The 21,525-nt window shown below is 37.7% G+C and overlaps 1 protein-coding gene and 1 long non-coding RNA gene across 4 annotated transcripts in view; one reads left to right on the top strand and one right to left on the bottom strand.

Moving 5' to 3' along the window:
* MINDY4 (MINDY lysine 48 deubiquitinase 4) overlaps positions 1-21,525 on the top strand; it is an 81,748-nt gene that overhangs the window by 38,689 nt on the left and 21,534 nt on the right. For all 3 annotated transcript variants that reach the window (XM_069778302.1, XM_069778304.1, XM_069778303.1), the window contains 2 exons: positions 18,222-18,285; positions 20,214-20,375. In XM_069778302.1, the coding sequence (XP_069634403.1) occupies positions 18,222-18,285; positions 20,214-20,375 (226 nt within the window). The remainder of the gene's footprint in view (positions 1-18,221; positions 18,286-20,213; positions 20,376-21,525) is intronic.
* LOC138684479 (uncharacterized) overlaps positions 1-21,525 on the bottom strand; it is a 28,907-nt gene that overhangs the window by 6,574 nt on the left and 808 nt on the right. The gene's annotated exons all lie outside the window — the stretch shown is intronic.

Here is a 21,525-nt window from a genome sequence, read left to right on the forward strand (position 1 = left end):
TCTAAATCTACCCTCTTTCTGTTTAAAACTGACACCCCTTGTCCTGTCACTACATGCCCTTGTAAAAAGTCCCTCTGGCTTTCTTGTAGACCCCCTTTAGGTACTGGTGGGCTGCTCTAAGCTCTCCCCAGAGCCTTCTCCAGGCTGAACAACCCCAACTCTCTCAGCCTGTCTTCATAGGAGAGGTGCTCCAGCCCTCTGATCATCCTCTGGACTCACTCCAACAGGTCCATGTCCTTCTTATACTGGGGGCCCCAGGGCAGAATGCAGTACTCCAGGTGGGGTCTCATGAGAGTGGAGTAGAGGGGGAGAATCCCCTCCATCGACCTGCTGGTCATGCTTCTTTTGATGCAGGCCAGGATACGGTTGGCTTTCTGGGCTACAAACACACATTGCCAGCTCATGCTGAGCTTCTTGTCAGTCAACACCCCCAAGTCCTTCTCTGCAGGGCTGCTCTCAATCCACTCATCGCCCAGCCTGTATTTGTGCTTGGGATTGCCCAGACCCATGTGCAGGACCTTGCACTTGGCCTTGTTGAACTTCATGAGGTTCACACGGGCCCACCTCTCAAGCCTGTCCAGGTCCCTCTAGATGGCATCCCTTCCCTCCAGCGTGTTAACCGCACCACACAGCTTGGTGTTGTCGGCAAACTTGCTGAGGGTGCACTCAGTCTCACTGTCCATGTCATCAACAAAGATGTTAAACAGTGCTGGTCCCAGTACTGACCCCTGAGGAATGCCCCTCGTCACTAGTCTCCACTTGGACATCAAGCCATTGACCACAACTCTTTGAGTGCAACCATCCAGCCAATTCCTTATCCACCAAGTGGTCCATCCGTCAAATCCGTGTCTCTTCAATTTAGAGACGAGGATATCGTGTGGGACAGTGTCAAAGGCTTTGCACAAGTCCAGGTAGATGACATCCATTGCTCTTCTCTTATCCACCAACACTGTGACCCTGTCATAAAAGGCCACCAAATTTGTTGGGCACGATTTGCCCTTAGTGAAGCCATGTTGGCTGTCATCAATAACCTCCTTATTTTCCGTGGGCCTTAGCATAGTTTCCAGGAAGTTCCACTCCATGATCTTGCCGGGCACAGGGGTGAGACTGACTGGCCTGCAGTTCCCTGGTTCTTCCTTTTTTCCCTTTTTAAAAATGGGGGTTATGTTTCCCCTTTTCCAGTCAGAACTTCCCTGGACTGCCACAGCTTCTCAAATATGATGGGTAGTGGCTTAGCCACTTCATCCACCAGTTCCCTCAGGACCTGTGGATGCATCTCATCAGGTCCCATGGACTTGTGCACCTTCAGGTTCCTTAAATGGTCTCAGACCTGATTTTCTCCTACAGTGGGCAGTTCTTCATTCTCCCAGTCCCTGGCTTTGCCTTCTGCGTCTGGGGTGGTGAGGCTGGAGCACTTGCTGGTGAAGACTGAGGCAAAAAAGTCGTTGACTACCTCAGCCTTCTCCATGTCCTGGGTAACCAGGTCTGCTGTTTCCTTCCGGAGAGGGCCCATATTTTCCCTAGTCTTCCTTTTATCACCGATGTACCTATAGAAGCTTTTCTTGTTGCCCTTGATGTCCCTGGTCAGATTTAATTCTCTCAGGGCTGTAGCTTTCCTAACCTGATCCCTGGCTGCTTGGACAATTTCTCTGTGTTCATCCCAGGCTACCCGTCCTTGCTTCCACCCTCTGCAGGCTTCCTTTTTGTGTTTGAGCAAGTGACAATATATTTGGCATTTGGTAGGATCACCAAAAGCAGCAATGGTCCTAACTGCTATTGATTGTATTGCTTTACTTGTTACAAAATGGTAAACATTCTTTAATAATATAAGCAAAGAGCTTATTTTTCCCATCACCTCTAAATTCTTAACAGATGGATTATGACAAGGCCAATCAATCATCTGTGTTTGTATTTGGGGGAGCTAAGTGTCTGAAGTGAACATGAAAATTCCTTATGGTGCCTATTTGCATTTTTAGGTATCTAAATATTATTACAGTTCTGGTCCACAATGTCAGAATTGTTTGTAAAATGTAGCTTTATTATGAGGAAAATTCATGGCTTTCTCACAGATCATCATTTTAAAGTACCATTACTCTTCTAACTTGGTACTGTGTAATACATGGCATTGGTACCTATCTTTTGTTTATAAGAAACTGGAATTTTTCTGTGTCACTAGATACAGTGGAATGTGTTTTCAGACCTTTGCATAAATTTTTTTTGAAGTGCAGACTAAGTTTCGTTTATGTAATTTTCAGTAACAGATTTGAATGACTATGTCATAGTACTTCTCTTAGGATATTACAAATATCAAGACAAATAACTCACTGCTCATATCATCAAGAAATATGTACCATTTAGTGAGTGTTACAAGCATTGTAAGTAATTATTTACATAACTGGCATAGTTCTGGATGAATAGTTGAAGACAAATAAGAGTTGTTTTAGGTAATGGAATTTTCATACAGTAATAAATCTCCCTAGGATTATTTTTGTCCCAGTTTTTAAGACAAAATCAGTGGAGGGGGTTTGTTAAAAAAAAAAACAAAACAAACCTCCATGGAAGTTTCAGTTGTCATGATTTTTGTGTGCATGTTCTGTTGAAAAAGCTAGATAGATTATTTAATTTTAGTTGAGAAGTTGACATATTTTACATTCTCAAATCATGTTGAAATGCTTCTGTTTGGGTCAGTTCTTCACCATGTGCCCACAACGCTGACCCTCTGGGAACCCTTGTTAAATATCTCTTCTATAAATAATTGGCATTTCTTGTAAGCAAGTTGAAGACTAAGGATGGAATAATCTTGAACCATGGTTATCAAAAAACAACATTGTCTAAGATGCAGAGGTATGTCCAGTGAAACCAAACCAAAGCATTTACATTTGGCTCAACAAAAAGAAGACTGACATTTTGGTTAATGAATATTGAAATGTTTCTTTCAATCAAAAATATTATTTCAGATGTTTTCTCGTCCATGAAAATTTCCAGTGTTTACTGAAGCTTTCACTTCACGATGTAATTAGAAGAAAATAATAATACCTTATTTTATATGGTGGGGAAGCATTAATTACAAGTTAAAAGGAAGAGCACTGAATGTGGAGTAAATAGTGAGGTTGATTAACTGAAGGATAAGTACCGCTGTACCAAGACCTGTGCAGTTCAACCCATCCAGCACTGATCTAGAAGAAGTGCAGGATAATGAGACCACAAAGCTTACAGACTTCCTCAGAGCAGTCACATCTGTGGACAGATGCTTCCCATGTCTGTAAGATGGAAGATGGCACGCAGTTGTGACCATGCCACATAACTTGGGAATGATAGCTGCAGTAGTTGGTGCGGATCAGAATGATCAAGACCTGTTAGCACCTTCTTAAATCTGTGACTAAGTTCTAGCAGTTCAGAAGGATCTCATAGTGCCAACACTGGAGTAATTTCATCTAGGGTTAGCCTTCTAAAAATTACGCCAAGTATCAGTCCTCCCAGCTCCCTCTGTAATCAGTGAAAAGAGAGAAGCCTCTCCAAGAGAGAGTCATCCTATCTGAAAATAAGTGCCAAGAAAGGTGAGGGGAATTGCTGTGGGCAGCGCCTATCTTTTTTCTTTGATTTTGAAGGAGAACTACTAGCTAAAACTCCTATTTCTTAGATTTTTGCTATTTTGAGGGTAATGATCTATTTTATTTTATTTACTTTCTATGGAAATATTTGCATCTAGGCTTCTTTTACGGTCAGCAAAGAGAAAAAGATCATGATTCATTTGACTTATTTTGATTGTCTAGCTTAGAATGAGATAAATCATGTCCTGAAATGCTTACTTACCTCCCCTCTATAAAAAGAAAATCTCAATTACCTAATCATACTGAGGCTTTACACTGTAAACATCAAGTGGTGAAATGAATTCTGTCTTATAGTAACTGGTGAATAAAATGGGAGATGAAATTCAGTGCAAAGCATTATACATGATGAAAAAAGATTCTCAACTATACTTACCTAGTGATGGGCTTTAAATAGGCTATTATAAAAAAGGAGACAAATGCTGGCACCACTACTAGTAATTTAATTATCTGAACATATCAATTCAAAAAAGAAATAACGTGTTGGGAGTTAAGGTGATAAGAAGTGAGAACAGAATAAAAACATGGTAATGTCTTTGCATAAATACATGATCTTCTCATGTCTCTATCTTGCATGTAGTCTTGTCTCCCCCGGTCAGAAAAGACACACGGTGGAAGACAAAAACCAAAGTTTCCCTTTAGTGTGGACTAGCTTCTGTGTGAGGACAGATAAAATCTTTCCTCTTCAGCATTGAAGAGGAATAACTTGGATGTGATAAATATTTAGACTTCCATGATAAGGTTGAATAAGGAGTGATTATACATTATTTCTCAGAGCCCAAAAACTTAGGGGATGTTGTGGAAATGCTCAGGCTTCGATTTCAAAACAAACCACAGTACTTTTTTTCCACAGCATAAGTAACTGTCAGTACTGGGAGATGAGGAGGCCAAAAATATGAAGGGGTTCAAATAAATTTAGACAAATTACTGGAACATGCATGCTTCGGTATCTTTAAACTCACCTGTCTAGATGTAATCTCCATATACCCTGTTTTTGTGTTCTGCCTTGATGTTTGCTATTGCTGCTGCTGACTGGATGCTAGGATAGGCTGACTTTTGGTCTGGCTCCATAATTTTTACATTGTTACTGATTTTTCATGTAAACGGAAATTCCAGATTTCAGCTAGGTCTGTCAGGGAGTTGTTCTAAATCACTGACAATCTAAGTATTTTTATTTAATGGGGACGCATGCCAGGAAATGCAGGGGTTTGCACTGCTTTGTAGATTTTGGTAATGAGTTTATCATACTCCATGCACTAATGATCATCACTGGTAGGACTGATAACAAATGGCCAAAGAGGAGTGAGAATTCCTGAGGAAGTTGCTGAGAACGTGTTGTTGCTTCTGGTACAGGAAGGAATGCTAGTCACTAACAATTGTAACCTCTTTTTTTTTTTTACAACCAGTGAAAAATTAAAAAATAGTGGGCGTATTGTACTAGCTCAAGGGACCAATCTTCCTGAATGTGCAAAATGTGAACTAAAATCTTCATGTTGTTAAGAGCTACAAGATATTTTCCATGTACATAGGAGAGACTGGGCTTAAAGGTGGGCTGCAAGCCACCATGTGGGCCTCACCGTTGCATCCAAGAATGGCACATTGCATGCAGGAAAGATGAATATTGAGGAGTGGTTTACGCTGACCCAGTAATGGCAGCTTCAGTAAACTCCACAGTCTTACTGAAGTTACAGCATGTACTGGAACTGCAGCACAAGCTTTCTCTGCTAGATGCTGTCTCATCACCTCTAACACTTGGCACCTTCCTCACTGAGCTTACTCATGCAAAGCCATTGCTATATTGGGATGTGGCTGATTCTGATCCATTCATTGAAAAGCCTTCTTTAAATTTCAGCTTCTTACCAACCAGTCACACTGTCTGTTTTCATTGCTGTATTTTTCTTAATCAGTGCAATAGCTTTATTGCATAAAACCATCATTACTAGAACCTATTAGAGCAAAGAATGTATTCAATGAGAAAATTCCTTGGTCAAATTCCTTTGTGGAAAAGCAGTGTACTGCCGATTTCAAGCTGCCTGGAGAAAATAAATGGAACCTCATCTGACACACAGACTCATTGTGTTACTCACAAATTTGCTGACCAATAGAATCAAACCACCAGTGTTTGCAATCTTTTTTGTCGACTTAGGGATACATTATCACTTACTGATAGCAGATCACAAATGTAATTCTATAGTCAGCATTGGTCATTTGGGTATCTTTTCAAATTTTTCTCTGAAGTGTTTCTGTGAGAATAAAGAAAACAATGGCTTTATCTGTGAAAAAAAAGGAAAATGATTTTGCAAGTCAAGAGGAGGGTGTGTACTTCATTAAGGTTGGCCACTTATAAACCTAGGAAAATATGCATCAACACCTTTTTCCTTATTGTGATCCCACAACTCTAATAACTATCCTTCTGTAGTGTTTACTCCACCAGAAATGTGTACAGTCCTGTTTCAAAATTATTTGTGCTGTTTCCATTTCTGAATTTGGGAGTTTTCATTGTTTTTTCTTTTCTTTTCTTTTCTTTTCTTTTCTTTTCTTTTCTTTTCTTTTCTTTTCTTTTCTTTTCTTTTTTTCAAAACCCAATGTCTTTTTATTAAATGGAATAAAACATGTTTTGATTCCTTATCAGTCTAGGACTTCTCACATCAAATAAGTCTGCCCCTAGTTAATAGTAAATTATCTAGTTCTCTGAAATCTTCTATCAATTAACAATTTTTTACTAAGTGAATCATATGATTAAAACCATGTTGTTCTGTGCCCTTAAGTACTTATTCTTCATTCCTGTGGTACCCTTTTACTGAACCAGGGAAGTTAAATTTCCTTCATCTTTCATTCTAATCCATCCTTGAAATAAACACACACAAGCATTAAATCATGTTAGTAGTTGTCCAGTATACCTATTCCATCTCAAAAAAAATCCTTCCCATAATAAATGAACCTGAGCTGCACTTGACATGTTACAGGGGAGAGAAGTTTTTACTTGTTTGAACTTCAAGTGAGAGGAAAGCCTGATCAGACAGGCTAAGGGACCAGAGGCTACAATCCCTCTCTGGCTATGCAGAGCATCTAGCTTCAGCATTTACAGAACTATTATACCTTCCTGAACGAATAACTTGCTTATCTAAGGAATCTGATTTTTAAGTGCTTAGAGGATGTTGGATGAACTATGCATTGTTATCATTATTATGCGCCGTACTATGCTCAAGTATATCCATTTGTCAACTTGGTTTTACTTCTGTAATTATTTGTCAGGTTGCAAGCCATATTCCAAGAATCTTCCTGCTTTGGTCCATTGGCAAACTGTTTTTATCAATTTTTAAAAAAATATAACAGTTCTGTCTTTACTCATCTCCATAGGACAGCATTTCGCTATGAGACATACTGTTATAGATGTACATTATATATTTATAGTACAGTAATACCTATGGGCTGTAATAAAGATCAGAAGCTCTCCTTGCCAAAGAGTCAGAAAGAGCAAAGCCACATCCAGAGTAACCTCAGCATGCCACTTACTACTCCCCAATCGCTCTGACCTTATATGCACTAACTTATAGGGCAAACAGATGTGTTCATCCTTGTTTCACACAGGAGAAAGTTATCTCAGATTTGCTGTAGGGTAAGAGCATGTGTATGTGCAATTACTATGGGTCATGCTTTACCTGGCCTCAAGATCAGTTGTTTACCCATAGCCACACAATTCCTGCTTTATAGAATTTTCATAGAACAGGAGGGACATGTCACAAATGGGAAGCAGAAGCCTGTGGGAATTGATTTATCAAAGAGCTTCCAGATACGTATGATTTGTTGGGCATGTGCTGTAAGCATGTGAGCACATTGCTTTACTGTGGCCAGAACAAGGTGCCACAAATCAGAGAAGAAACTGTACATTGACTACTGAACTTTGGCATCTCTAGCCATGATGTTACCTGCCTTTCAGACATGATTTGCTGGTCCATTTTCATCTGGATTATTTCATATTGCTGCAAGGACAGGATAACCACTCTTAATTAACCATACACTTCATTATGATAAAGAATCTTAAATAATCTCAAATAACCATATTAAAATTATAAAATATTAGTGCAATTAAAAAATATTGAAAGCCAAGCTCTGGGAAGAGTACCTTTACTCAATAAAACAAGTTTTTATTGAGATGTATAACAGAAGATAATTGTCATTGTAGTAATCTGTATCAAGCCATTTTTTTCTGTATCCTTTTCTGTATCAATTATTGTGACATAATCCTGATTCTGACGTGTTACTTGACTTTTAAACTCTTTCAGTCACGTAGGACATTGAAAAAGAAAGTGATGCTCTGTTGCATGAATTGTGGGTGGAACAATGGGTCCTCCACCCTCAATCCACTTTCCTTAACTGACACCTTTTCCTGTCTCAGAACCAATCTCTAATTTAGAGTTCCCCTAAAATGCACCTACTCTCCTCATGCTATTTGGCTGTTGAAGAGAGGCTTTCTATAAAATGACAATTTGGCTTGTCCAATGGTAAAAGCAATTACAACTTCACATAAAAGATCCAGACACATGGGGCATACTCAGTTCTTGATGGAAATATGAGCTAGTTTTCTGGGAAAACTTTTTCAAAGGTAGTTCCCCCCCCCTTCTTGAGAACGCCTGGGAGACCAACAGCAAGGGGAAATTACGTGTGTGAGCAGTTTTCACTCAGTGTTTACAGTTATGTAATATAAATACATGTCATCATGTATTTTACGGCTTAGTCTTTTGGTGTTTGAAAAAGATAGGGAAGCAGCTATTTTTAAGGGGAAACAGCTGTCAATTACGTTACAGTGCTAAAAAACAAGCAGCTTGACCTAACTTAAAAATCCATATTTGAGAGTCTCAGACCTCTCCAAGATCCATTTGTGATTTTACAACATGGAGGAAGCATGAGATTAGATTTACCGAAAACAGTGGGAGGAGAGCAAATAGGAGAGTTTGTGTGGGATCCAGTCCTTTGTAGGGAAGAATTGAGTCCTTGTTTGTTTGGGTAAGTGAACTTCTGTGCCTCCTGCTTGATAGGTTGCATGCAATACGTAATCTTCAGGATCTTCCTTGTCTTCGAGGCTCTGTTGTGTAAATTAGACAGAGGCCCTTTTAGCTGGAGTGTTCACTGGGCAAGAATTGCTTGCTACATTAATAAATATATTAATAAATGTAGAACCTTGATGAAGTGCAGATTGCAGCTTCAGCTTCTAAGAGGCAATAAAGAAGGGCGTTTGCTTGAAAGAAGCTAATGTTTTCCCTTCAAAGAAAGACAAGAAGGCAGGGATAATAAGTGAGACAGCCGTAGCAATATTTGAAGGAGGATGTGAGACCAAGATTTGAAGCTATGAGATTTTTTTTTTTCAAAAGTGGATATGCAGTGGAATATATTGAAGTATGAAATGTCACCTTATAACACATGAGAAAGAGGGGACCCAGGGACAAAGGAATAAAGCTAGAGATGATAGTAGAATGGGATTTTGAAGACAAGATACAGGAAAGGAGAGTAGGGTCTGACACAACACAAATATGTAGGCATCTGTCAAATAAGATCTGAAGATAAGGAAGCTATATAGCCTGCTAGATAAGGAATGTGATCCAGGTGGAAAAATGACCACAAAGGCAAAGAAGAGGAAGAGTTGAATTAGGTTTGAAGAAGTTTGCTGCACTGAAGAACAAGGAACAAATGTTAGTGGTAAAGGAAACCGAAAAAATGAAACCAAACTCAGCAAAAAAGGGAACAATCAAGAAGACAAACAGGTTGTTATACTGACTCTGTTTGACATCTTGCTAGGTAAGGGATTGGTATATTGAGAAACAATGCAAAAAATAATGGGAAAAAAACTGGGATTTGAACAAATAATAAGGAGAAACATGTAACACTTATTTCCCTGTTAAGAAAATTCAGGAAGCCTGTCACCAGCATGGGTCCACAGAACAAAGAAGTGGACTATGTACTGGGTATATATATATATATACACTATATATATATATATATATGCTGGGTATCCACTCTTTTGGTGTGGATATACAACAGAAAGATTTCTTATGGCAACAGGGGAAAAAATCCAGATTGTTCCTCCAACACATCCAGTTCCTTCTAGAACAGATCAGGATAAATCATAAAGCTGAGGAACATGCCTGAAGAGAAGGAAGCTTATTAGCTCATTCTCTGGAGAATTTTCTGATCTCTAAAGAAAGAGTGCAAAGGAATGAAAAAAGTGTAGTGAGCAACAAATAGCTCTAGAACTAGTGGTCTGAGTCTTGGTGTTGGAAATAATGTGATTCAGATAAGGTCAGACCTAGTCCTTGAGTCACGGAAATTAAACAACAAGCAATTTCCATATCATATCAATAAAAAGATATCAGGAAAAGATGTGAAGTTTCTGTGTAGAGTGGATGTGGGTGATATTAGGAATAATGTAAAGAATGCTCCAGATCTAAATTAATATTCTGCCTTACATTTCAGTAAGGAGAACACCATGGTGCAAAGTCAGGATAGATAACTGGAATCCATGCATAGAAATTGAATTAATTTTGTGGGAGGTAGAACTGAACCTGAAAAAGTGATGGCCACACAACATGAAGGAAAAATTAAACCAAGTATCTTTTTGCCTATATCTCATTCCTAAACTTATGCAACGCTTTCTGATCTCTCTCTTGCTTTGTCAGACTTTATGAATGGACTTGATCCTAAAATCTTACATGCTTTGTCATACTATACCTCTTGCCCCATTAAAACATACAGTAACATTGCATCTTTGGTGCAGTAAGTCTGGAGAATCGGATGCTCTCCATCTCCAAATACTGAAATAACTAATATCTAAAATCACAGATACAATGACAATGATGCTTTTTACCTTTTCACAATAGAGGTCACCATAACTGTGTAATAGCAAAAAATGCTTACATTTAAGAAAGATAGAAAAGCAGACCAAGCAACTGAGCCTTTATCTCAGCAGGTTGAAATTCTGTAGGCAAAATTCTGAAAAGAGAGTCAGTAACTACAGAGATAATGGAAAATGGCGGGGAATGCAGTCTGATTTTATAGAAGATAAGTTATACAAAACTGAACTAATATTCTACTTTGATAAAAGAGCTGCTTTTTTGAAGTGGGAAATGAAATAGATGAATTCTGAGAAATGAAATAGATGAATTCTATCTGAACTTCAGTAGAGCATGCAATTATAGTACCAAATGGAGAATTGTTAGTTAAACTGGAAAAAAAAAAAATAGAATAAATTTAGTTAATGGAGAAGTAATAAGAGGGGTTTGTATTTGATATCATGCCATATGAGAAGTCATTTGCTAATGTGAAAATAAGGGATCTTAAGAATTGTAAAGCTGATAAAGGAAAGGGACTCAGAAAAGGATTACCAGCGTGGGGAAGGTTACTGACAGAGTTCCTCAATGATCAGTCTGGCATGAAACTTAGTTTTTATTCCCTACAGTAATGTTGGAAAAAGGGAGTGGTGTGCTAATGAAATGTACTGATGACTCAAAAGTTGAAAGGCACTGTCAATACAGAGAACAAATTGTGTTGTACACAAAGAGTTGGCTCAGCTTCATGATGAGGATAATAAAAAAAGAATTTATTTTAACTACAGAAACTACAAGGTCATGCAAACAGAGACTACTCACTACTGTACTGTGGGGGTTCATAAGTTGTGAACAGCAGGATGAGGAGTTGAGAAGAGTAGTGGAGTACATGGTGACTTTGAGCCAGCATTATAAAACAGCACTGGATCTGCTCTTAGGGTGTATCAGTATAAATAGTTTTAGGAGGTGAAGAAATATTAATAGATTGTGCAAGGCACTGATGTATCCTCATTGAAACCCCATGTCAAATTGGGTTCACTCATTAAAAATGGGAGAAGTGTAGGGAAAGAGAAGACCAGGGGAATGAGAAATCTGCCTTATAAAAGAAGAACAAACATTTTTGTCTTTTCTAGCCTAAAAAACAGATTTTGAGAGGGGACGTAACTATTTTCTAAAAAATGGGAGGGCAGCAGTTGTAAGTAAACAAGAAGGACTGAGAAGAATTGTTGAATTTAAAGAACAATAATAGTACAAAATAAAAGTGTATCAGTAAACTTAGCCTGTGACTCAATAAACCTAGTCAAAGTGTGACTACATTTCAGGTTCCTAAGCTACCACTGAGAAAAGTATGGAAAGCCAAGAAAGCAGCTAAGAAATATTTTCTGTGAAAGGGAGTAACTGGGATGGCTGGATTTTACCTGCCAGATGCAGAGAACATCATCTTCCTTTCCCCCCCCCCTGCAATGCTGCTCTATCCCAGTATGTGATACGGCTGTAGTCCACACTGTGGCTAATATAAACACAGAGTATTGTTCTGAGAAGTATCTGAGATATGTGGATTTAATTGTCCCTCAGTTCCATAACACTGTCCATATAGCATCAAAGGAAAGGTCCTATTAGCCTGTCTTTGATAGTGGAAAGCTGTGGCTGCTGAGGGAAACTGCATAAGAAATGGGGTGAATATAGAGCAATTATTCTGCTGGTATATTCTTTATGTTTCCGATAGTCAGTAATTCAGAGACTTCCTAAACTGGAAGTTGTATCCGGACCACTGAGTTTATTAGCCCTTGATGAACCTATCCTCCATGAATTTTTCTAAAACCTTTTTGAACCCTTTAATTCTTTTGGCCTTTGCAACATCCTGTGGCAATGAGTTCCCCAATGTAGTTAGGTGCTTTCTGAAAGAGCTTTTCCCTTTTGTTTGCTTGAACTGGTTGCCCAATAAGTCTACAGAGTGTTGTCTAGTCCATGTTATGAAACGTAGTGAGTAAATGTTCCTCAATAATCTCCTTACTATTGAGGAGTTTTTGAACTTCTGTTGCAGTCCATCGGTTGTGTCCTTTTGTAGTGAAAAGGTCCTAGGATCTATGAAGACTCTTCTTACAGGAAAGCTGCTCCATGTCTTGACAGTGGTTTCTTCTGACCATCTGAATTTCCTTTGATTCTACTATATCTAAATGCTTAAATTCTGTTACTGTTGAGCTAAAATTTATAACAAAGTGACTGAAACTGAGTGTTCATGCATTGTTTTTAATTCGCTTGTCCAACTAAAGAGTCTTTTTTAAAGGCTGGCTACAGGGTGTTGTCATTTCTATAGCAACCTCATTTCTCATCGTGTGATCTAAGAAAAATATAGTCAGCCTGTCTGCAGTGCTGGCATATTTGCGAGTATGATTTATCTGCCCAGTCCCTGCTATAGAGCAGTTAGATGGCCATGCCTGAGTCATGGCAGGCTCCCTTTACTTTATGGTCATCAGATGGAGAAGATTCATTTTCCGGTAGAGTTTCTTCCTCTACTCTGCAAGTGATCTAAGCAAGGTCACATAAACTACCTTCAGGACGTACCAGTTTCTTTCCGTGGTCAAAAATGTAAAGAAGCCCAGACTGATTAGCTGATGTTTATGTGTCCATCTTTAGATAGAAAAAATTAGTGATATGAAGCCCATCCCTAAGTGTTTGATTAGCTTTGTCATCTTCCCAATCTTGTTTTTTCCCTTTCCTTCAGGAAATCAGTGCATTTCAGAAATGAACTCTTTTGATTTTAGGGGCATAAAGTATATTTATTAAAAAGACTCCAAAGATGTGAAAGAGCAAGTGTGATTCTCCTACAAAATAGAGCAGTAACAAAAACACTCTCATATTTTTGCCAAATTTCAGCCAGTGTACTGTCATACTGTGTACTATTCAGCTGTTTGCTAAACGTAAGATCAACATGGTTAAGCAGATCTGGGTTTAGTATCTTTGCTTAATGTGTGGTGCTCAGGAAGACATACTGCATTCAGTAAGAAGAAAGATAATTTATTTTAAAAAATGAAATAGGAGGTTGAATGTGCCAATAGATTAATCACTTTTCACATCAGATCTATCTCTCTGAAATATAAATACTTCCTACAGTATGTTAGCACCCTGTAGCAGCAGAGCTGATAAATTAAATGTGCATGATTACCTCAGTACACGTACATTTTAAGAACTTTGTGAAATTAGCAGGTACATTAAAAAAGTGATAAATAAAGAATCAAGCCACTTCCTTGCTTTCACTGGTTTGAATCCCAAACAGCAATCTTTTTTTTTTTTTTTTCTTTTCAGAGGGGCTCTTCCCTTCTTTTTTGAACATTCATTTGAAAGCTTTGCAGTGTGCCAGTATAAAAAAAAAAAAAAAATGGAACATTTACACAATAAGCCAGTCACCCATCCTGTCATTTTCCACATCCCCATTGTAATTATTTGAAATCCTTATGCTTGAAGACGAGTTTTTCTCCCTCCCAACCCAAAATCTATTTTCGGAGTAGACTTGTAATTGTGTGTTTGTTAATATAGCTGTCTGTTGCCATGAACAAAGTGAGGTCACCAATTTTCTATTACAGCTTTGCCACAGAGTTAAGGACTGTAAAACAGCTAGCACTTACTTGAATGCACTATTTTTCGTTTTATTTTGTTCTGCTATCAATCCAAACAATATCTAGGGTAAATAACTGACGTGAACTTTTGTATTTAATATTCAATGCTCAGATGTTCTCCATTTAAGGCTTGGCAAGAATTTTCCTGGAAGTAAATTGAGAATTAATGTGTATGAAGCATTTTTAAAATATCTTAATTATCTAACTCAGTGTTATTTGCTAAGAAAAAGTTAATCTGTTTACAGATTATGTTATATTGTAGCATCCAGTGCTTAAAATATTTATATTTTGGATTTGTATTTATGCACTTTTAAAACTTCAGTAGAGTTCATACAGATCACTGTAAATTATTTTATCAATGCATCATCAGTACTAAGGTTTATACTGCCATTATGGTTTCTTCTAAGTCTGGTATTTTTGTTCATCTGTCTTAAACTCTTAGAATATTTTTTTATAATTTGTATATCCCAGAATGGATGAATGAATTGAAAACATGAGGCAGATTCCTAATAAGAACTGTCATGGCTACCCTGAAGTCAGCAAGTTATGTCAGTACGGCTGTGACAATTCAGAGCAGTCAAAGGTTTGGCTCAGAACATCTGTACATCTTCAGCACTTTACATCCTTAATAAACACATTATTTATAACTTGAAACTAACAGTTTCAACAAGGCTGGTTAACACAGAATCACCAACAGGAGCATGGAGAGAAAATGAGATTTATAATATGTAATGATATTTTTTGAAAGGCTATTTCAGGCATTCCTGCCCTAAAACCAGCAGCATTAACAAACATGAAAAAATATGTATAATTCACACCAGATGCATTTTGCTGATTTCTGTCATGATGAGATTTCTCCAGTTGCTATAAAGTAGATATTTGCTCTGAAGCCACTTTACACATCTTTTGGTTTTGCCACATAATGATGTTCATTTTATGCAATAATAATGTGAGAAAAAAATGGTTGCTTGCTTGCTGAAGACAGTTAAGCCCCAGTATATAGGTACCTCACCCTGATCACCCTATTATGGGGGGGGCAAAAAGATTTACAGAGAAATATTTTTAAAAAGAACAATAAAAAATTAATTAACTATGTGGAGATGAGTTTTGCCATGTTATTTAGGTTCTGTGAGCATATAAAAATACATCCATATTTTGTGAAGATATCAGAAAAGCAGGCCTAAGCAATTCCAGCACTGCTGAAAGGAGAATTCAGCCATTCAGGGGTCCCAGGGCAAAACCTGAAACACAGCAAAAGTTGAAACTATGCCTTTACGCACATTAGGAAGTATGTTAATCTGACTCTATTTGCTGCTGTCTCTCTCTCGTCTCAAGAGGCTGCTTCTGCCTTAGAAGAAGCCACAGCTTCCCTCACTCCGTAGAGTATTCACACTCTCTGCTCCCAGGTTTCAGTACAGATGTAAGCCACATTACTTTACGCACAGTACAACTGAAAATAAAAATCAAGCTGGGAGATCTTACAGAGTGATCTGAAATTTAGCAGATCTCATTGTCAACTTTCTGATTATCTGTCAACTCAGGAAATGATTCCTGCTGAAGGTTACACTTAAGCATATTTGAACACATGCTTAATTTTAAATATTTGTCCAGGAGATTTTAAAAATCAGTATCTTGCTCTCTGCATAGTTTTTTTCACAGACTTTACAGTATTACCAGGTGAGGCAAACACCGCCATTCTGCACCAGCAGTCAACATACTCCTAGCTCACTCTCCAGTTAAGTATTTAAGTACTACAATGACACTGGAAAATACTGATAATACTGCATGAGGAAAAAATATTTACCATTAACACTGTTCTCTTTGTCTTAGTTCTCTTAGTGTCTTTTTACTGACCTGTGATTCTGTCAAAGCAGCATGCATAGCACTGAGTTGTAAATTAAGAAGAAGGAATTTAGTAGAGTCAAGCCTTTAACTCATTGCCTGATGGTGACTGGGATCCTTAAAAGTCTCCTGGCTTAAAATTAATGGGGTTTTCTGTTTTAAAGCGATTTAAAAATTATAAATGGAAAATTCCATAAAAGGACAAAGTAGTATTAGTAGTAATGATTTATTCATTACATCTGTTTTGACATCTGATAGCCAAGACACCAGAATGAACAAATGCTTCAGATTTGCTTGTCATCAATGAATATCTTCACAGCCTGGCAGGAAACAAAACACATTGTTACCATTATCTGATACTTTTACAATGCATGAAGTGTACTTGCACTTAAAAGCTGACACCTTTTATTATAACACAATAAGTACACCTGCACAGAAGCTGGTAAGTCTTTGGCAGGTATGAATAATAATCTTAAAACCATTTAGAATAGGTGTAAATCTCATAGCTATATGCCTGATGTTTGTTTCCTCATTAGCAGAGATGATTTGAAAGGCAGATGTTCTTCTTCTTGAAAATCTGAGATACACCTCTAAACTCCCATATTGTTTGTACCTACAGATGAAATTAGAACTTCCTCCTATTGTCTTTGTCGTATGTCCCATCGTCCCTAACTGACGCATATTGTATAGTCTACTCATTTCAAACAAGGCTATGGCGTTTTCAAGATGAAACTGTTTCTAAAACTAAAAAATGGCCAAAATCCAAAGATTATTATCACCTCATCCATTCCTTGCAATGTTGCATGAGAGAGCTTTCCATATCACAGGCACACTTTCCATGGTCTTTTCTTTGATTTCACACTAGCAAGAGATGTTATTATAGCACTTTTTTATGATTGAGACTAACTTGTAAATTATCTTTAAAATAATTTTTTAAAAAAGGGAATTGTGATTCAATGGCTATGACTTGATTTGAATGATTTTAAGTATCAGTAGGGCTGGAAATCTTAGAAATTATATATTACATTCTGATTTTGGCATTCAAAAAAATCCCATGAGAAAATAATTATTTACAGTTTGGGTTGAAGACAGGGAACGTCCCAGCTTTTTACTTAAGAAATTAATTTTTTAACAGAGCATGTATAGCAACGTTGAAGGGAAATCTCTAGCTAGCTCTACTCCAACCACATCTATTCAACTCTTACTTTATCACAAACAAAATCTTTTGGGTTTTTTTTTAAATAATTATGCTAATTGCCAGAAAACATGAGTAATTGGGTGCACAGAAGATTTTACAAGTCAAATGAGAGTGAGAAGGCCAGGTGTATGTAGAATAACTAAGTTTTAATTGATGATCATTCAGGCATTCTCTTTACCTTTGTAACAATATCAAAATAAGGATGTAGCCAAAACAGCTGAGATCAACATATTTTATACTGATGGGAAATAGCTTTTTTATGAACCATAGAATTAATCTGTGGAGTTTATTGCCATAGCTGTCCCAGAATATAGTACACTGTTTTTTCTCAAAACTAGATTAGACATTTATTTATGTATAAAATAATGTTTGCAATTACATTTTATCTGCAGGATAAAAATGATCACAGTTACAATCTTATTTATTAGGTCATCAACCAATCACTAATTCAGTAATTTCAGGAGTATGGGAGAGGGAATTTGGTTTGGGGAGATATTACGCCATAATTATCCATAGTGCAATTTCATGGACTTTTCTCTTTGATATCATAATATAGAAGAAGGGTCATCTTCAGTTCGTGGGTATATTCCAAGTACTGATGATAGGCATAACAAATACATGCATTTGTGAGAACATCTTATCTGAGTACTGGAATAGGTTGCCCAGGTAGGTTGTGGAGTCTACCTCATTAGAGATATTAAAAAACTTATCTAGACATGGTCCTGGGCAACTGGCTCTAGCTGGCCCTGCTTGAGTGGTGGGGTTGGACAAGGTGACCTCCAGAAGTCCCTTCCAACCTCAGCCAGTCTGTGATTCTCTAATTCTGTAAGACAAGTGGTCCACTAGTTCTAATTTCTAAAGTTCTAACTAGTGGTGACAATGGCTTCTTTTCTCCTATACAACTATCTTCTTTAGTCTAGCTCTAACAAACTTTTGCTTGCCACAGGTTTAGTTGATATATACACTTCTTTTTTTTTTTTTTCCATGCAAAAATGACCTGGAAAGAATTTAAAAATGTAGAGATATATTTATGGTTGGGAAACCATAAAAGTTTGGGTTTTTTTTCCCCAAGATTTAGATGTTAAGTCTAGTGAAAAAACGCAATTGTATTTAAATATCGTCCACTCCTTTTCAGGGTGCGCAATGATTTTGATGTACTTACAAACCGATTGATTGGCAGCCATGGCTACTGTACTCAGGTAAGTTAAGTGTGCAGTCTTGGGGATGTGATATGCCTCTGCATGCAGATCTGTGAACTGACTTCTGTGCAGAGATGGCATTTCTTATTTTAAGTTCCTTATGGTTTTCCTTTTTCCCCATAATGTCAAGCACCTTCATCCTTTATTCTTTTTCCCTTGTGTTTTGGCATATTGTTGTCTTTGCTTTCAGAGCCTCTGCTTTTTGGCCTATTTTTCTGCTCTGCGTGTGTCTGTACCTATGTGTGCATATGCTCATACTCCTTTCATCTGCCTCTTTTGAACTCCTTAGTTGATTTTGGTGCTGAGATACTGCTGAGACTGCAAGCTGAGTTTTCTCCATGCCATTTCAGAAAGGTGGCTGAGGTTGCATGTGCAGTTGTACAGCTCCTCTGTAAACAGTCACTGCCCAGCTAACTGAGCTGATGCTGACTTAAGCTAACTGGTGCTTCAAACTGGAGACACTGATTTATTAAATATATGTCTAAAAGACATGTGGTGCTTGAAAATAAGCAGTCTGAATTGCTGTCTGACACTTAAGACCACAACTGTATGTAGTCTAAATTCCAGCTCATGTCCTGTACCAAATGTCTCCCACTGGCTGGCTCTAGGCCTGCAGAGGCATCCACTCAGTTGGAAACGCTTTGCCTTGGACATGTAGGTGGAATGTAGATCCCAGAATTCTGGGACATGGATTCCCCCAAAGCTGGGACGTAGGCAGTTGTGTGGTCTGAATATGGTCCACAGCCATTAAATGTACTGCCATTTTGGCTGCGAAAGGCAAGCTTCATATTATTCCCTGGTACTGTTGCTAGAAGACTTTTATACTGTGGTTACATGGTGATTCCTCAGGAAGGTGGTGGAACATCGCTGGTGGATTAGAACTCCTAAAAAAATCAGTAAGAACCTATAAACTTTGGAGAGCCCTTCAGAAGAAATATGGGGCTATAAATGTGCGCAGTATTTTTAAAATCATACGTCAAGTCCAAACTGGCAATACCACTGTTATTCATGTCTTCAGGCATGGTAATTTGGAATATTTTTTCTGGAAGCTTTCTTCTTGTTATTTCCCCTCATGTTTCTTGACATATGTTATTTATTAATAGTTAGCTGGTTTATTGCTGTAGCACAGTCTGCTGCTAGATATTGTTATGTGCTGTTACATTCTAGCTGGCCCTTGTGAGATCTCATGCTAAACAAAATGTCTAGTGTCTCTGTTCCTTGTACTTTACACACACTCACAATGCGCACATGCACACACACACACAACCTCTCACTTGTATTTAGCCCCTGACACACCTGTACTTCTAGTTCAATTGGAGACAAAATAATCAACAATCTGCTATACCAAGTATGAATATATTAGTGATATGGACCAGATGTGAAGCCATATGGGTGAATGTCTTACTGAATGAGACTTAAGTCCATCCAGAAATAATCAGTGAGGAAAAAAAAAATCTTTTAACAGATCTTGTCCAACATACGAAATAAATCACTAAGCACATGCAGAAATATCAGATAGTGCTGTACAGGCTTTTAATTTATATCATTCATACTGTAGCTTTCATTGTAGAGAAAAAGGGACACCAAAATGTTTTAATTCAAAAAAACCCCAACACTAATATGAGAAGGTTGAGAGTTGGTTGTCAGAATAAATGGGTTATCAGCAGTTTGGAAGGATGAACATCGAAAACTCCATTAATATTTCCTCATTTTACTTTGGGAGTAGACTTTCCTCAAAATATCTGGAAAAATTTTTATAAGCAATCCTAATCCTAACCCTAACCCTAAACTTAAAGCCACTACATAAATTAGGGGTCTGGTACATGTGTCACTTTATCAGTCCTGAATCAATCTTGTACTGATGTCTGGTAGAGACAAGATGTTTAACTACTGTTTGGTTTGATTTTTTTTAAACATGTCACAAACAGGAATTGGTGAACTTGCTTTTGACTGGCAAAGCTGTGTCCAATGTTTTCAACAATGTGATAGAGCTGGACTCTGGAAATGGCAATATCACAATATTGAAAGGTATCACAAGCCGCAGTGATATTGGTTTGCTGTCTCTCTTCGAGCACTATGATGTTTGTCAGGTATGCTTTCCATTCTTCTGATTTTAATTAAAAAGGAAACAATGAAATTTAAAATTGGCTTGGAGTGAGTATAGCAGCTAAGAAATCATGGACTTGACTCAGTTGCTCACTCAGAGGCATCTAGCACTCTTTTAGATGCCCCAAGGCAAAGCATGGTCTCTCTTCTGGATGCAGGTTCTGTGTCACAACTGCCACCCCTTGGTGAATGACTTGGGTAGTCCACAGCATCTCAAATCTTACATGCCTGTGTCATTTCTAACTGATCTCCTGAAATGGGAGTCCACTTATGGACTAACACACTTCTATTTAAGTGGCTGCTGTATAGATCTGTATACGTGAACTAGGACCTGCTCAGTGAAGTCTGTGGAGTTGAAAGCTGATCAGCTGACTAAACATAATTGGGTACTCTAGGCTGAGCTGAACAAGTTCCTCTGACTGTATTCACTAGCTCTGCACTGATTATAGTGTAGTTGAGACGCCCAGCTCACATGTGGACACCTATATCTTAGTCATGTATATGTAAGCAGCTGAATCTGGAGCTGAAACTCACCCTAAGTATTCAGTTTTCCATGAGTTCCCATGTGATGGGAAGCCAGATTGATTGAATCCTCTACTCCATGCTGTATGGTGGTCATATTGTATTAGCAGTAAAAAAACTCATAAACAATTAAAATAGCTGTCAATATAATGGGAATGTTCCCTTTAACATGTCTTTGAAATTAGTATTTTAATTGTAGTCATCATGAAAATTAAAAGATAGATTAAAAATTTCAAAGATGTGACAGACATTAATTTACCTTTGGAAAAACTTTTATAAGGATTTCACTGGTTCTCCATCAACAGACATTGTTGTCAAGATGGACATCTTTAGGAAAGACATGTTCTATCATAAACAGAGAATCTTGTGTTTGATGCAAAGATATTATCTGAAATTCTCTTGCTTGTGTTAGATGCTAGATTAGATAATTGTAACAGTCCCATCTGAATTTTCCTCTATAAAAATTTGAATTCATTAGCAAGGAATTTGTTTGTACTTATCTAATATAAATGTGTGACTGAAAACAAAGCTTAGTTCTAACTGTTTCCCATATGGCTAAAGTCAGTTACATTTTCCTACTACTGACAAATTATAATTTTTACTATTTTTGAT

Source organism: Haliaeetus albicilla, chromosome 2 (genome assembly GCF_947461875.1).
Source record: "Haliaeetus albicilla chromosome 2, bHalAlb1.1, whole genome shotgun sequence".
Taxonomy (NCBI): Eukaryota; Metazoa; Chordata; class Aves; order Accipitriformes; family Accipitridae; genus Haliaeetus; species Haliaeetus albicilla.